Below are 17,230 nucleotides of genomic sequence, written 5' to 3'. Positions count from 1 at the left end.
CCCTCTTCAATCTGTGACTGACTGGATCATGACAGTCAGTAACAGATCCAAGTGTGATAATGACGTTTTGGGTGTTTTTGTGCATAGATGTTTCGTGTATACTCATCATGCATATGTACAAAGTGACTGTTAATGTTGCCTGGAAGATTGATCCATTAGTAAAGGGCTAAAAGCCCACTTGCATGTTGTAGCTGTGAGGGCACGTACGTGTGTGTGTGCTTTTGTCCAAATGTGATTGTCAGAGCCTAATATTAGTCTGGCAAGCCGGCTGCATTGTCAGATGTGTGGCTGGCATGGGGGCAGTTGAGTGCCTCTCCCCCTAATTCTGTTGCTGAGTCACAGGAGCCTGGTGGGGAGGATAACAAGATGATTCACTTCCTTGCAATGGGGCCACAAAGCTGTTGCCATTAGATGAAATTGCTTTGGGAAGTGCTTTTGAGCTACTGATACCGTTCAGAGCGGAGGGGGGGGGATCAGTTTAAAAGAAGAAATGTTAGCTTTAAAGCTGATTTTTCCACACAAAACATAACATTTCTTTACACTGACAGCTGGATAAGTCTCTCAGTCTGTTTCACGGCTACTTAGTTTTGTTTGCTACTCTGCTTTCCTGTGCATTCCCTTTGTGGTTGAGATATAGCACGCAGTCCATTTTACCCTACCACTATCTGACATGGTACCTGCTGGGATCTGATTTTTATTTATTTATTTTTTTTAAATATGTTTATTAAGATTTTTGATATAAAGAAAACAAAACAAAACAGACAACACAACAGCAAGGGCAAAAAAAGGCAAAAAATCACACTGCATCAACAAAGATCCTACTTCAACACTGGCAAGATACAAAAATGAAATGCTAGGGTGGTAGACTGAATTATCGATCAAAGAGGAATTTGTTTTAATGCATGATCTAAAAATGGCTGCCACACATTAAAAAACTTACTAAGTTTGTCCTAAAAATGGCAACAATACAGAAAAATGAAACATTACATCTGCATTGCTTCACATGTCAATGACATAAGTGGGGGAAAAATAAGTAAAAATGGCCTTCTTTGATGAGGACGTACTTTGTCAGTTATCATTAGGTTTTCTTAGTTCCTTCCCTGCATTAACGAGGCAAACTGCCTGTTAATGAAGAGAAGTGTGAAGCCCCTTAATTTGGGATCAGTATAGAAAAAGAATAACACAACTGTTGGGATTTAAATGAGCATGACTTAATCGGAAAGTGAAATGTCATGCTGGGAACATCAAGTGCAGGCTTTTAAAAGCAAGAAAAACAATGTGGTGCGCACCAAGAAGACATGCCAATCAAATCAAAAGAAAAAGCCCATTCCTTTCACTCATTAGGACCTCTATTAAAAAGTTTAACTTACAAACTAATGAGCGTCTTTTTAAAGTTCAATTAAATTCACTGAGTTTCCTCAGTCAGTAAAGTGGCAACAATAACTGTCAAACAAGGGGAATAAATGAATTTAAAGTAGTGTCTATTCCTGGAAGTTTCTCTTCATTTTTCTGTTGCTGGGGATATTGTATTGGTGCAGCTGCTCACCAGCCCCTTCACTAGGTACGTCTTGCTAGTACCAGGTTAGACCTTCTTTTAGCCTTAAGAACCTTAATTATACCTTAATTCTTTAAGTCATAGATTCATCATGGTGCTGGAAACATTCCTCAGAGATTTTTGTTTATGTTGACATGATAGCATCAGATTGCTGCAGAGTGATTGGCTGCCCATCTGTGATGTGAATAGAGCCGCATCCCAGAGGTGCCCTATTGGACTAAGATTTGGTGACCGTGGATAGCTTTTTAAGACAATGACCTCCCTGTCATGGTCAACAAACCAGCTTGAGATGATTCGAGCTTTATTACTTGGTGCATTATAATAATAATAATAATAATGGATTGGATTTATATAGCGCTTTTCTAGGCACCCAAAGCGCTTTACAATACCACTATTCATTCACTCTCACATTCATACACTGGTGGAGGCAGCTACAGTTGTAGCCACAGCTGCCCTGGGGCAGACTGACAGAAGCGAGGCTGCCATATCGCGCCATCGGCCCCTCTGGCCAACACCAGTAGGCAAGTAGGGTAAAGTGTCTTGCCCAAGGACACAACGACCAGGACAGAGAGCCCAGGGATCGAACCGGCGACCTTCCGGTTGCGATTCCCAACCCCCTGAGCCACGGTCACCCGATTATCCTGCTGGAAGCAACCATCAGAGGATGGCGGCCATAAATGGATGCCACAGAAATAATATTTAGGTTCAGTTGGTACTAAAGGGCTCAGACTTCCTGAAATCAAAACCACTGAAGGAGCTGAAATTGAAATGGCCACAAAAGTATTTAGGCATCATTATAGGTCAGAATTTATCATTTAAAGGTCACATCTTTAAATGTTTGTCACTCCACTTGAGGAAACACTTCGTATATGCAACGTTTTTGTTCCTTTATTGGATTACGGCAATCTTCTCTTTATGAATTTATGTGGCCAGTACCTAAAGAGGTTGGATATCATCTACCATTGTGCTGTATGTTTTACTGCAGGCCATGAAAATCTGGCACATCAAAGTTCTCTGTATACTGGTGCTAAATAGGTATCTCTGTACGTCTGGAGACTTCCTCATTAGTTGGTTTTTGTATATAACTTTTTTCTTGGGCTAATGCCTTGTTATTTGTGAATATTTATGTGTGCAAAAAATACAAGTAGTACAGTATATGTTCTCACAATATTTTAAATGTTTGCCCCCAGAGTCAGAGCAGGAAAACGTTTGGAATAATTGTTAGGTTTTGTATTGTTGATTGTCATTTATGCTTAGAAATATTTACTCACATATGCTTAGCAGTGTATAATCATTTGTAGATTGAAAGAATGTCTCATCCTAGGAGGTCTGTAACAACTCTGTATGAAGGGGGAGTGCGTTCACTCCCTCTACAGAGTGTTCTGGCGTAGATCACACCTCCTAGGAGAGGTCGTATCTTCTCTTGCTGATATATGGTATAGCAAACACACGTATATCTGTTTAAGTATAAGAGCCTTTTGTTCAGATGGACCCGCTCCTGGCACCAGCGTTTGGGGAGTCTCCACAGGGTCACACCTTGACCTCACACACACACACACACACACACACACCCACATACACACACACATACACAGGCAAGGTACTCTTTGTGTGTATGTAGACGTCATATGTTAATGAACCTATGCATATTCATGTAACCTCAATAAAAGGGCAGTGTTACGGGAGAACGGACGAGAGCAACTGGGGTCAAGCGAAGGAACGGCGCCTGTCCGGTTCTCTCCCGTGCACGAGAAACATGAAGAACTTTGCCTACTTGTGTCTTGCTTTGCAGTGTAATTATATTGTCTTCAACGTTCCAGCGGATGGGTTCAAGCTACAAACCTATCAATAATCTTCACTTGGATCTGAAATTTCCAGAACTGGTTACAGTGGGGGAGTTTAAGTCCATTTAAAAGGAGTGAGAAAGTAGCTCTTTTGGTCAGTGTGACTGTTTTTGATGTTGCTCTTGATGTGTTATTGCATATGACTCACATATTTGTGTCCACTTGTACTGAATGTCAGTTTCATTTCCTTCTTTACTTACTTATTATATTGTTTTGTGTTATGTTCTCATTTCTAATCGCACTCTTGGCCATGACTCTCTTGAAAGAGATTTTTAATGAGACTTTCAATGAGTCCCACAGCATTAAACCACCACCACAAGCATCCACTGATACAATATTTCTACACAGCAAAATCTCCAGTGTTAAATTAACACTGAAGAGTGTCTATATGGGTCCACACCTCTGAGTGTTAAATACAACACTGTTGAGTGTTAAATTAACACTTTTGACAGTGTTATATGTTTAAAAGTAACCTAGTCAGTTTTGAAGATTAACAATTGCTAACACTGAGCAGTGCTGATTTTCTAACACTGGAATATTTCTAACATTTTGAGTTATTTTCCAGTGTTAGAAAATCAGCACTGCTCAGTGTTAGTCTTTGTTAATCTTCAAAACTGACTAGGTTACTTTTAAACATATAACACTGTCAAAAGTGTTAATTTAACACTCAACAGTGTTGTATTTAACACTCAGAGGTGTGGACCCATATAGACACTCTCCAGTGTTAATTTAACACTGGAGATTTTGCTGTGTACCTAATAAAGTGGCAAAAGATTGTGTATTATAGACTAACAAAAATTAAACAAGTAATGACATTCATGCCCTTACAACAGAACGTGCAATACTGCAAACCTGGTAAATATAAATGAAATCCACCAAAGCTTGATAAACGTTTTATGAGAGGAATTATTCGCTCCAACAACATCTGATTGTGCTTAATGTCTCAGTTCTCATATGTGTACTTTTACTTCATAAGCAGCAAATTATCCAAGAGTTACTCATAATCTGCCTCTGTTTACACCTGCTTTCCAGACATTTCTCATGAGGCTCACTCAGACTGACAGCTGTAAGTGTAAGCAGGTTACTTGGGAATGTTACTGGAACGTTTAATGGTTGTGGTTATCAAAAATAATCAGCAGTGTTCTTCATTTTTGAAACTTTCATATATTATGACATGTTTATGAGTCAACTGTATGAGTACCAAATGAGAAATTAAGACTGGGTGATTACTGTTGAATAGAAACGTGGTAATAAAGAATTCAATAATCTAATCCGGTCGTTCAGTCTGACGTCACTAGCCGTGTCTGGACCTAAACTCAGCTGCAGGTCCAAACGATCATGGCATTACTGAGAGTTGAAAAACTGTCTAAAGTCTTTCATCTTTAATAAAATGATCAGCGTTCTGCTTTACCAGGTGTAACAATTGAGTTTAACATCCAGGCATCCATGAAAACGGAATTTATGACATTTAACGGAGTTAGAAGTTAGCAGGGAGTTAGCTCGCTAGCTTCTATCTAAATACAATATAGCATGTCCTGACTGCGGGGTTTTGGAAACAAATGAAAACGTACAGCTCTGTTATCACTTCCAACATAAATGAAGACAGAAAACTAAACAGCAGTGACGTTTGTAGAGTTACTGAAGTTGGGCTAGCTGGTATATAATTATGTGCTACGTGACCGCTAGCGACACAGCTATGTTAGCATAATATAAACAAGCTAACTTTTTTTCCACTCAAACGTGAGTGTTCTCGGTGGTCAGGAACAAATGTAATCGCATGGCAGGATGCTGTAAAAGGACCAAACTTCAGCCAGGAGAACAACTGAGATAATCCATCCACAATACGAGGTTAGTCATTCATATACTGCTGCATGGGCTGGGCTGTAGTTACATCCTAAGGTTTTAAAAACTGAGCTTAAATAAATGATTAGCGGTAATAAAAGCCGAGGGAGGTCAACAGTGATCACTGACTGTTTTAGGAGCTTTTTGAGATTAAATAGAAGAAAATACAAAACATTAAACATGTTAACAACACAAAAGCCATATTAAACAGACTACTTTAGGCCCGGAAGTAGGATTCGTCACGTCATCACTTAACAACCGGATAGGCAGTATAGATGACAACAGCGTCCCTGGTAACCATCACACTTCTCGCGAGAAGTAGCGAGTCCGTTGTTTCTACGAATGCTCAAAGTTTCTTTTTCTGCCTGACAGGTTTATATATATATATATATATATATATATATATAAAAAAACTTTAGCTATTCACCTAAAGTCACTTAGGTTTCATCGCATTGATTACCTACTGAATATTTACTAATCGGTGACCTTCTTTAGTCAGAGGGGGAGAAATGTGACTTCCGCATCCGTCGGGTTCGAGCGTTTCGCGGGTCTGTACAAAAAAGCTTTCATTATAAAGAGGATCTAACAACGACGTATTCTGCACTTTTTGACCAAGTCTTACTGTTTCAAATAAGTCATTAATCAGTGTTAAACAAGTACGTGAACGTTTTGTTTTTCGTGTTGTCGTGGCAGAGAAGGTCACCACCGCTATACACCCAGACACGATCATGTCGCTGCTGTGCGCAGTCGAGGAAGCTGTCAGGTCATGCAAAGCGGAACAAGCTAAGGTTAATCACCGCATTCAACTCTACAGAGAATTATTAAAGAGCCTGTAAGTACACGCTTGACTTTTTTTTCCCCCAAGCTGTTCTCTTCTTATAACAAATTTAAAAACAAATCCAGTTTCTGCGATGTCTGAAGTTTGTATCCTGGATTTTTGACTCTCTATAAACATTTATGAAAAATCCTCTTAAGTTACATAGGTCCAAAGTATTGTGGTGTTTGTGTGCCACTTGTAGTAATCTGTAGGGGAACCCTTCGGTAGTTGAGTGACTCTTTACGTAGGCTATATACAAATGTGGTTAACCATCCGGCGCTGTGGCTTAGTTGGTTAAAGCGCCTGTCTAGTAAACAGGAGATCCTGGGTTCGAATCCCAGCAGTGCCTTTTGCTACACGAGACGGCTGTGTGTGTGTATTAGCTACTCTACAATATCTCAAAATGTGTGTTGGTTGATTTTTCTTTAGTTTTGTTGCACTATTCAAGAACACTAAATGAGTTCATGACTTATTTACTGTTGTAAATGAGCTTATATGACACCTGCCCCTGATACAACAACGCATATCAAATCAACTACATAGTTAAACTCATTTCATTCAGAATAACGACAAAATAAATATTAAGTAATGAGATAAGAAATAAGAAACAATAAACAATTTATGTCAATTCCATCTACAGATGAGCTGTAAGCATCTGAAGCATCTCCGCACTAAACCTTTATGACAATACAGGATAACTATGCTATTTCTGTACAATGGTTTCAGTGAGCGTCACATCTTAATTTATATATGTTTAAAAATATCCCCATAACAGCTACACAACATTTTATACTGGTCCTAATCTTTTGTTTTTCAAAAATATCATTTAATCTTAATTGGTGTATGTCATCTTTCATTTTAAACAGCATCTGGATATCAAGCGGTAATTGTTGATTGTTTGCTTTGAATTATATCATAATGTACTGACTAAATAATGGCTTTGTTGACTCGCAATATGGTTTGTTATCATTTGTATGCCTTTTTTGTGTAATGAATATTAATATTCCCATATGGAAAAGATATATATAAATCTTATAAAGTTTGTGTCTGTCTTGTGTGAAACTTGTTTGAAAAGCATACAAGAGTGAAAACAAATATAAGATCCCTTGAAAAATTATATAAATGGAACTTGTATGTTTTGGATACTTTATGAAAGTAATGAGAAAGTGGCCACTTTCATGAGTAAATCATATAAGCCTTATATGATTCACTATATGAAGCAAGCTAAAGCTGATGCAAGTCTTTTATAAGTTTTTCCTATTTCTTTTCCATATGGGTTTCCCTACACCTAAAGCCAGTAAGACATATGGAAAATAAGTGAATAATATAAAGTCATATTTGACATACGGGGAGTGCAGAATTATTAGGCAAATGAGTATTTTGTCCACATCATCCTCTTCATGCACGTTGTCTTACTCCAAGCTGTATAGGCTCGAAAGCCTACTACCAATTAAGCATATTAGGTGATGTGCAACTCTGTAATGAGAAGGGGTGTGGTCTAATGACATCAACAACCTATATCAGGTGTGCATAATTATTAGGCAACGTCCTTTCCTTTGGCAAAATGGGTCAAAAGAAGGACTTGACAGGCTCAGAAAAGTCAAAAATAGTGAGATATCTTGCAGAGGGATGCAGCAGTCTCAAAATTGCAAAGCTTCTGAAGTGTGATCATCGACCAATCAAGCGTTTCATTCAAAATAGTCAACAGGGTCGCAAGAAGCGTGTGGAAAAACCAAGGCGCAAAATAACTGCCCATGAACTGAGAAAAGTCAAGCGTGCAGCTGCCAAGATGCCACACACAGATATCCCCCTAAAATAGCTAAAACTAAAAACAAACTAAAAACTACTTCCAAAAACATTCAGCTTTGATATTAATGAGTTTTTTGGGTTCATTGAGAACATGGTTGTTGTTCAATAATAAAATTATTCCTCAAAAATACAACTTGCCTAATAATTCTGCACTCCCTGTAAAACCTTTTTAATTTTGTGCACTATTACACTAGATTCTGAGAGTTGCACATACCTAGATACACTAGGACTTCTATTTTTTTAACAGTGTGTTTCATCATTAAGCAGTTATGTCTGCCAGAGATCACCAATGCAATATACTGTATGAATGAAGCATCCATTCTGACTGCCAGCGGCCTTTCTGCAAATGAGATGACATTTAAAAATGGCAGTGGCTGATGCTCATCTGTTGTGTCACATCATTTTTGTCCTGGAATGTTTAAAGACTTTAAAACTTTTATTTTAATTTTAGTGTGTGTTCACATGAAGTATTTTCCCACAGAACACCCCAACCCGAGGTGAGCTTTGAGGAAACAGAATTGGCAGGTGCTGCTCCTACAGGTAGTTAAAAAATAGCTTTTATTTGTCTGTCAAGATGCTGATAGTTAAAACAAAATAGCCTATTTGTTTATTTACATTTCTTTTCTCTTGCCAAGTAGTAACCACATGTTTGCATGTTGCTATTTTCATAAACAGGTGTCGCCCCATGTGATAAGGAAGACATAGAACTGCTTGAGAAGGCTCTAGAGAAAGCCCTCCGTGTGCGCACCAGCTCAGAACCTTCTAAAAAAGAATCCAAAATACCCAAACCTGGAAAGGAAACAGGGACTTTAGGTGCTAGGCCTGTGGATATCACACATTCATCTGCAGCATCTAGAGGAAGCCAAAGAACGATAAGGTCATCCACTAAATCTGCCAGCCTTGACAGAAAAGGGTACAGACGGCCTGGATTATCAGTATGCTCCTCACTAGCCTCGGGACCTTTAGCTAGCGCCGACCCCGGACAGACCAAAAGAACAGATAATAGAAACACGATCCAAAACCATCCTGCCTCATCAGCTGGCGCTTTGCATCACCAGGCTTCTAGGAAACTGCAGCAGGCTGTCGTGCCGTCTGTCTCTCCTGATCACATCACAAGCTTGCTCTCTAAAAAAAAGACTATCAGAAGCAATATGTCGAGTGGTGATGACCTGAGGAAAGCTGCGCCTTTCGCTGCAAATTCTTCAAATAACGTAGTGTCCTCTTCACAAACAAATGAGCCAGGAGCATGCAGTTTCCCTCAACAGAATGGGCATGTTTTTTAGAATTACACTATGAAAATAACCATGCTTTGTAAAAAACAAAAACAAAAACATGTTCTGTAATATTATAATCAGTCTGTTTGACTTTGCTTCAGCAGGATATTTTCTGAGCAAACAACAAAATGGAAATCTTTAAAGAGCAAGCAGAGCAGGTGACTACAATGCATTGTAATGCAAAAAAATATAAAAACAAAATTCCTCCTTGTACATTTTTCCTTTATTCACAAAGTTTCCTTCTGTACATTATCTTCAGACTGTGGGATAAAGCCGTTGCCCTACAGTCGAACCCTGGGCCTGGGAAGAGTCACTTCATGGAGAGAATGAGAGCTACGGTAAAATGGATCAGCTGGGGTCAGCCATGATATCATGTTAAACTCGAATTTATGCTCTAATTTAGAAAATCAGCCAAGTGTATTAATGAGAAATTCTAGCTAATATACATTAATTTCTCTAAACAACCCCTGTGTTTCATTGTACACCATTTTTCCTTTGCCTTGTTTAGTTTCCCAGGAATTGGCCATTTGGCAGCCCGTATGAGACCAGGGCTCTGCTGGACAGGTTGATTCACCAAGCTCAAGACTTGAAACAGCTCTGCGGGGAGTCTCTAACCAAACAGATGCCAGAGATAACATTAAGACTGGGTAATAGAGAAGCTTTTATGTAAATTCGGGAGAAATGAAACGGACTGATTCCATACGTCAGTGGGTGACAAAATAACAATGGCAGGAAGTGACTGTGCGAGCTATTTCGACTGATACAAATCAAGACTTTCCTTTGCCAGGAACCATCAGGAAGTTGACGTTTTTCTATAACTGTAACAACTTTCATGCGCTAATAGTGACTGTAAACACACTTTTTTTTTTTTTTTTTTTTTTTTAAACATATGTTTATTTGTTTTTTCAACAGTATCAACACCAACATAAAATGAATGTATGGCAGTCATTAAAATAATAATAATAATAATAACAACACTAATAATAATAATAATAATAATAATAATAATAATAGTAATAGTAATAACGATAATTGAAGTGTTAATCCTAAAAGGTTCCAAATAAATGCATAGTTAAATAAATTAAATTAAACCATACAAATAAATACAATTTAAAAAAAAAAAAAAAAAAAAAATCATAATATAGGTTACATAGTATATTCCCAACAGCAAGTCAGACATTATTCATTATCTAGTTGTCTTATTCACCCCCCCCCCACATCCCCACTCCTCACTAGATCCAAAAATATCTTCCAGATGTTGTAAAATTCAGAAGCCTTCTTTCTAACAATATAGGTCAGTTTCTCAAGAGCTAAACTCGATGTTAAGTTATTTAACCAGTGGTTAAAAGAGGGGCAACCAACATTCTTCCAGCATAAGGCGATACAGCGTTTGGCCTGTAGCAAACAAAGATCGACCATTTTTCTTTCCTCACAAGACAGAGTTGTAAACACACTTTTAATGCAACTCCACTTGCTTCTCAGTAAGCTTCTATTATAACTCTCTTTTTTTAATGTGCTTTCTTACAGTTAGTACAGGCGACAAGTATGATTCCTGTATGTCGCTGGAAAGGTTGCAGCTCACAGCAGCTGAGCTCAAGAATTTTGCAGATCAAGTGAAACAAGGTAAGAATCCTGTTTGTACGCAGCATAATAAACATCATAAACCTTTCTGTAAAATAATTGTTTCTCCAGCATTAATTGCAGATCATTGATCTTTGTTTGTAGAATGGTGGTCATTAGCTGGAAGACACCTTATCAAAAATATTTATTCCTTTGCACTGACTTTCCTAAAGGAGATGCTGGTGGAGACATCATGACATGGTTTTTGGCTGTGTTTAACCAGTGTTACATACATTTTGCTATTTCTTTTCCATGTGGGTCATTGTCTATGGGCATCCCAGTTTGAGTCTGTACCTACAATATGCAGCACAGCAGCATTTCCATTTCCTCCACTGATGCAGTTATAAAAAACCTGAATGACGAGAGATTTTCCATTCACACCTTCACAAAGATTTATTGATGTTTACTCGTTAAAGCACCAATGTAGCACAAGTAGCAACTAAATCCAGTGTGTCAGAGAAGTTTCCAGTAATGAATAGGTCCACACGTCTGGTGTCATCCAATCTAGCATCTCACGTTAGTATTTTTATTTCACCGCGTTGTAATATCCAGGGAGGGAATTATCTTTTATTGCTTTTTAACAGCATTTAGAAAATGATTATGGTGAGTGCAGCGTGCTAACGAGCTAATGGAGCCTCTCCATCTTGGCGTATGGAAAATGAAAGCAGAGCTGCCGTGAACCCTCAGCGCCAGCTCAGTCCTTTCCTTGGCCTCAACAGACCCCCCTCACCCCCTCGTCCCCATGACGATGGGGTTTTAAAGCTGTCTGTCCTGATGCCACTAAGCAAGGGCCTAGCTATTTAAAGCTGAGGCAACAGAGCAGAAAGAAAAAAGTTTTAGGGGTATGGTTGCTCGCGCTCTAAAAATAACCTTTTTTTCCGTCAGAGTGGAAAGCATGGGATCGATGGAGGCCAGAGGGAGGTTGTTTTTGCCCCACTGGGGCAAATGGTGTGCAGGGAGATGGGATAACTTCACCCCTGCCCCTGACTATAACATATGCAACAGAGGCAGAGCTGCAAGAGCTTGAGCAGCTGCGGATGAGGGTGGCATTGCTGCAACAAGAGGTTGATCTTGAACAGGTAGGTGACGTGTTCTGAAAGCACCTCGTGAGTTTTACATACCTGCATGTTCTTTTTTAGTAGAAGCCAGGAACTGGCTGACAGTCTTTTCTGCTGTCCCACAGGCTCTGTTGGACACCCTGTCCCCTCAGTTTTCGGCTGTCGTACCTGGGCCTGAACGTCTGAGCCCCAGTGTACTCAGAGACATGTACTCCCTGCTGGGTGAAGGAGGGGAACGTTTCCCAGCTATAGTCCTGGACTCTGAGCCTGCATGACTAATGAGCACATTAAACAGACTTATAGGTTTGTAAGCTTAGAAACAGGTATGAATACATTAAAGGCCTCGTGGTATGCTGCAATCTGGTGCAACACTGATGAAATCAAACCCCTCTGACATAGTCAAAACAAGGACATGGTTAAAAAAAACAAAGGGGGGGAACTGAATTGAGTGAACAGCCTCAGAGGGCAGCTGTGGTTCAGGAGGTTCAGCTGGAGGGGTTCGATGCTCTGTGTTACACCTCGTGATCCTAAAGATATCATGGAAATATTAATGGATGGATAAACAGGTGCACCTAATAAAATGGTAACTGAAACATCACGAATGATTATTTTGAAGAATCTGTTTTTAATAGTGGCATCGCTGTGTTATGTCAGTGTCTCATGTCATGTCACAACTGTATAAAACTGTGATCATTAATCCTGTCTCTTAAACGCAGCTTCTGAATAAATGCCTCAGGCACAATTTAAGTGTGTGTGTGTTTGTGATGTAATCTGTAGGTTAAATTATATGTTTGAGTTGTTTCTAATTTTTCCTTTTTGCTAAATTCTGACACATCATAACTGATGCCTCAGAAGTGTAATATTCACTTGGTGAATTTTGCCAGCAGGTGGCACTCAATTCACAGAAAAAAAAGAGTCCAAATTACATTTTAATCAAAGATGCCCTTGCAAGTTTACCTGTGTGTTTCACTTCATATCATTGATTTTCAGTGTTTAAATAAAAAAGAAAGAAGAAATGTGCCCCCACCACCACCACCACACACACACACACACTGCCATACTGTTTTTCCATATGTTTTTGATCCCCCCTATTGAGCCAGCATAATCTTTCATACATACATCTGCTAGATCGCATATATGGGGCCATCACTGTGTTTCTGTGATATGGTATTCACGATCAAATGTGCTATGAGGCTGTACGTGAGATTCAGGAGCGCCTGGGAGCCTTAGAGGCTCGTGCCCACAGATGACGGGTGGATGGCAGGGGCTGTGCCAGACTGGGCGACAGGTGGCGCTGGGTTCTCGCAGCAGGACGTGGGTGTTGAAGCCCTGCTGCACCGGCCCTTCATGCGCGCGCACACAAACAGGGAGACATGCACACCCAGAGCCGGCTGAGTCATAAAGAAGATGTGCTTGGGGGTGCCTGGCATCGCAGCATGCTGCAAGCTGGAAATGGCATGTTTCCCTGAGGAGAGGGACAAAAAATGATTATAAAAAAAGGAGTATTTCAGCCTCAGATGGCTGGATGAGTCCAAAACAATAAGGGCCTGATGGTTTGAGCGTCTGTTCCTGGGTTCAAAGAAGAATACATTTGCATGTTTACAAGACCTGTTCACACAGAAATTTCCAACTACTTTTGGATTGCAGTCATCTGCAGGGCACTGGATCAGAGTGCTGCTGGTTTATGGCCTCACATAGTCTTAGATCTGTGTTTGTCTATGTGTGTAAGGGAGGTAAAAAAGGAGGCATGGAAGTATCTTTGGGTCAACACTGTACATAGTTCCTAGTGGGAGTGGTGCTCATGCAGCTCAGCCTTCCTGTGACCTGCATGCATCAGCTGCTGCCTGGCTTTGCCTGTCACCAGCAGAGCTCTTCCACTCTTCCAGCATGGCCCGGTCCTCCCAAGGTTATGCATGTCTCATGCCTTTATCCCATTTTTCTCACGCCTCTTTGTGACACATAATGGAAGATGCAAGACAGTTTTACTGTCCGTGGGTGAAACTTCATGGAAATTACTGCCATATGCCACGCATACACACACACTTACAGAGGGGAAAAGTTCAAATACTTTGGAACTTCCACTCTTTTTTTTTCTTCCTCCAGTCATCTCACTTTTAATCGCTTACTGGAGTCCAAGCACAAATCCCCAGAAACCCAACAGAGCTACCAAGAATCCACTTCTGTCAAATGCCCATTGCGCTTGAACGTCTCTTTTCTCCTGCGCCCCCACTCCTCACAAAGACATTCCTCACTTCCCCTCTTTTATTTCTCTTTGGCTGTTCTAAATAGCTGTTGCTGATTGAGCTACAGCCGAGATTGTTAAGTCAATGTAGTCATCAGTTAGGCAACATTAGGGTATATTTTTTGATTTCCCCCCACTGATCAGGCAGTCAAGTTGAATTTTTCTGTCAAGACAACCCATACACGGTCTTAACAGCAGCTGTCCTGTACAGAAGGAAGCCTGTTTAGCATTTATAAAGGAGCATGACGTATTTTCTATTCTGGTAAAATCTCTGATTATCACATTATCGAGAATAAGTTGAGCTGATAAAAAAAAAATCTTGGAAGCATTAAAAGGCTAACATGCTGTCGTAGAAAACCCAGTAATGCCTGAAGATAAAACAGACAATCAGATTTGTGTGTCCTTCACAAACGTAGCTTTATAAATGTGGAGGAGGAAGATTAGCAAACGTTGGACATGAAAGGTGTCTAGATTGATTTTATTTAATTTTTTTTTTTGTGGAAGAGCGAGCATACAAGGGGATTAACTACTACTAGGCTGCTTTCCATTCAGAAAGAACTGGCTTCAGCCGCGTGTGTGCATGTGTGTGTGGGAGGGAAGGTGGAGGCTGCCTGTATTTTTTTATGAGTATTTCTGCCACGAGTCAATATGTTCATCATTGTATTTACATTAATAGAGGCCCTATATATATATATATATATATATATATATATATATATATATATATATATATATATATATATATATATATATATATATATATATATATATATATATATATAAATTGATGACTGACTTATGTTGACGTGATGGGGATGGAATCACTGTGACTGTGTGATTCCCATGAAGAGATGACACATCTGTAGCGATCTATATGGGGAGTGTCCCTTTTCTTTTTTCAGTAAACATAGAGATAAATAAGGATTTCCCATTCGCGTCTAATTTCAAGTCAACACTAGGCTTCTGCGTTCCCATGGGGAACGTTTTATACTGCAGGAAAACAAAGATGCTGCATTTGAGAGGCAGTGATGGGAGCATGAAGAATAGAGAGAGCAGTTAACTCTCCTCCCCTCCCCCTTCCTGTGTTTCGTCAACCCCTGTTCTCCCTACTTCAGTGTTTGATGTCACCAATGAGCTAACGAATCGTAGCACTTGGACTTCCCAGTTTTTCCTCCCTAGCTCCTCCTCTTTCCTTAAGCCTTTATATATTTATCCCCCCCTCACTACGTTCTGCAGAGTGTACAATGTGCTACTAGAGAGCCGGCAGACAGTGTACAGAGAAACAGCAAGAGAGGGAGGCAGAGAAGAGGAAAGTGTGAGTGGATTTCAGCTGATTTTAGAAGATTTCATCGGACATGTTCAAGCTATACCTGCTCAAGTCGTTTCTTTGGTCTCATACAGACCTCCTTCTCCTTCCTCTCCTTTTTTCCGCCTCCGTTTGTCTCGTTCTGTCTCTCCAGGCCAGAGCTACCTACAAGTAGGATCCCAGAAGCCAACGCTGCTGATCCTGTCAGGATACACCAGCCCACACAGTCAGGATGGGCTGTACAACAGGCCATTTGGCTTGCCAACCACAGCCGCAGACCAACTTGGGGCAGGAGGGTCAATCGCTAGAGACTGGTGGGGCCAAAGTGCCCGAGGTGCTCTCCTCTCTGGAGCGTCTATCTCAGGCTACTGGAGGAATGGAGAAGTCCTGGTACCGCTGCATCTTTCCATTTGGAATCATCTCTTTAGTTATCGGTGTAGCAGGAACAGGAGTGACCTACACTTATAATGACCTGCCTCAGACTAAAGTGGTGTCAGTTGTGCTACTCGTCATGGGTATTTTGCTGTTAATGATGGCAACTGCTTGTTGGACTGTCCACAAGAAGAAGAGAAGGAAAAAGAAAGAGGGGGGCTCATTCACGTCTGAGCAGTGTCCCCTGTGAGTGAACACAGGGGTATGATAGAGGAACTTGAAAGCAGAGACATGCCTAGAGCTGGGAGCTCAAGGTTTGGCCAGAAATTCTTCACTTCACCTCCCAATGCAACATCCCTCCATTCTCCGAAGTTACAAAGTTGAATTCAAATCATGTTGGAGATAGCTTGGGTCAAGAAATCAGAGTCAAAGGACAGATAAACATGACGCCGAAGATCTGTTTAGTCTGTGAGGTCTGCATCAGATTTTTTTGGATTGGCAATGAGAGATCACCAGTGCCTCACACGCTCTTTTATCATCAGACAGCAGGTGTCCGGTGTCAAAACAACCTCCGAGGAGATGTGCAAAATATGCATTGGACACTGCATGCATATTTACACACACTAACAGGCCTTTGATGACTTACGCACGAGCAGTTACAGCGGGAGCTCACACAGACACCTAACACGCTATGCAGAGCTGCTGCTGGAGTCAGTGCTGGCGTCACTAGGCACGTCAGTCACAGCATTCCTCGTATCAGGACAGGTGACTCTCCAAGAGGCCACAAACGGGCCAAAGACGGCAACCTGATACCCGGCCGAAAAAGCAACGCACCCACGTCAGCGGCCAACGTCATTCACTCGTCCTGTGACACTACAGCAATGTGTTGGGGGCTTTTTTTGCGCAATGAGAGATTGGAACTTGAGTCCTGCTGGATCTTACTGGCATCTGTGTGGACGATCAGTTGGAGAGGGTAGAGGACCTGCTGGAGGAGTGCAAAGTGTTTGTGTGTGCTCAAATTAAGATCCAGGTCAACTGAGAGACTTTTGGAATTTTGTCCTCACAACGAAGGAAAAAGAGATTTGCACATATGGCCATGTCCATGGCAAACAAGAAAACATTTTAAGTAAAGCGACATACCCTGAAAGGCCTTTTGTAGCTTCAGCTTCACATTACAAAGGACTGGGGACCTAATTATGACTGACTTGATTGCCTTTCTTTTCAATAAGTGAGCATTTACACTCAGCCCTATGTCTTTGTGGGACACCTCAACTCCATACAAAGGAGTCCAGGATTATTGAAGGACACTGCCCTAGGGGACATGCCACGGCAGGGACACTTTGACTGATCCTGCTCCCCTAGGGCCCCTCCCGTTTGGTGCCTTGAGCAACCACTCATGGAAAAAAGCTCTGCCACATTCCCCCACTCCAAGAGTTACCCCCCTTTGCTTTCTCTCTTTACCCAACAGGACTCTTCAAATCTGTTTCTCAT

General features: G+C 40.7%; 1 protein-coding gene and 1 non-coding gene across 4 annotated transcripts; both read left to right on the top strand.

Annotated features, from left to right (window-relative positions):
- The first annotated feature begins 5,537 nt into the window (after nucleotides 1-5,537).
- On the top strand, nucleotides 5,538-12,566 carry LOC120745121. Of its 3 annotated transcripts, XM_040049799.1 has the most exons (10): nucleotides 5,538-5,789; nucleotides 5,935-6,073; nucleotides 8,349-8,407; nucleotides 8,543-9,137; nucleotides 9,243-9,299; nucleotides 9,401-9,479; nucleotides 9,650-9,788; nucleotides 10,669-10,764; nucleotides 11,647-11,840; nucleotides 11,945-12,566. In XM_040049799.1, the coding sequence occupies exons 2-10, from the start codon at nucleotides 5,970-5,972 to the stop codon at nucleotides 12,092-12,094; spliced, it is 1,473 nt and encodes a 490-aa protein (XP_039905733.1). In that variant the 5' UTR covers nucleotides 5,538-5,789; nucleotides 5,935-5,969; the 3' UTR covers nucleotides 12,095-12,566. The 3 variants fall into 3 exon arrangements, with proteins under 3 accessions (XP_039905733.1, XP_039905724.1, XP_039905743.1); XM_040049790.1 differs by having other exon boundaries at nucleotides 5,540-6,073; XM_040049809.1 differs by having other exon boundaries at nucleotides 5,547-6,073; nucleotides 9,246-9,299.
- On the top strand, nucleotides 6,334-6,407 carry trnat-agu. Its single transcript has one exon. It is a non-coding gene; the product is annotated as a tRNA-Thr (tRNA).
- Nucleotides 12,567-17,230: the final 4,664 nt, after the last annotated feature.

The sequence above is a fragment of the Simochromis diagramma genome, unplaced genomic scaffold (genome assembly GCF_900408965.1).
Source record: "Simochromis diagramma unplaced genomic scaffold, fSimDia1.1 OVJJ01000321.1, whole genome shotgun sequence".
NCBI classification, from domain to species: Eukaryota; Metazoa; Chordata; class Actinopteri; order Cichliformes; family Cichlidae; genus Simochromis; species Simochromis diagramma.
Note: the sequence above shows the minus strand (reverse complement) of the source record. Positions and strands in the feature narration are given on the sequence as shown.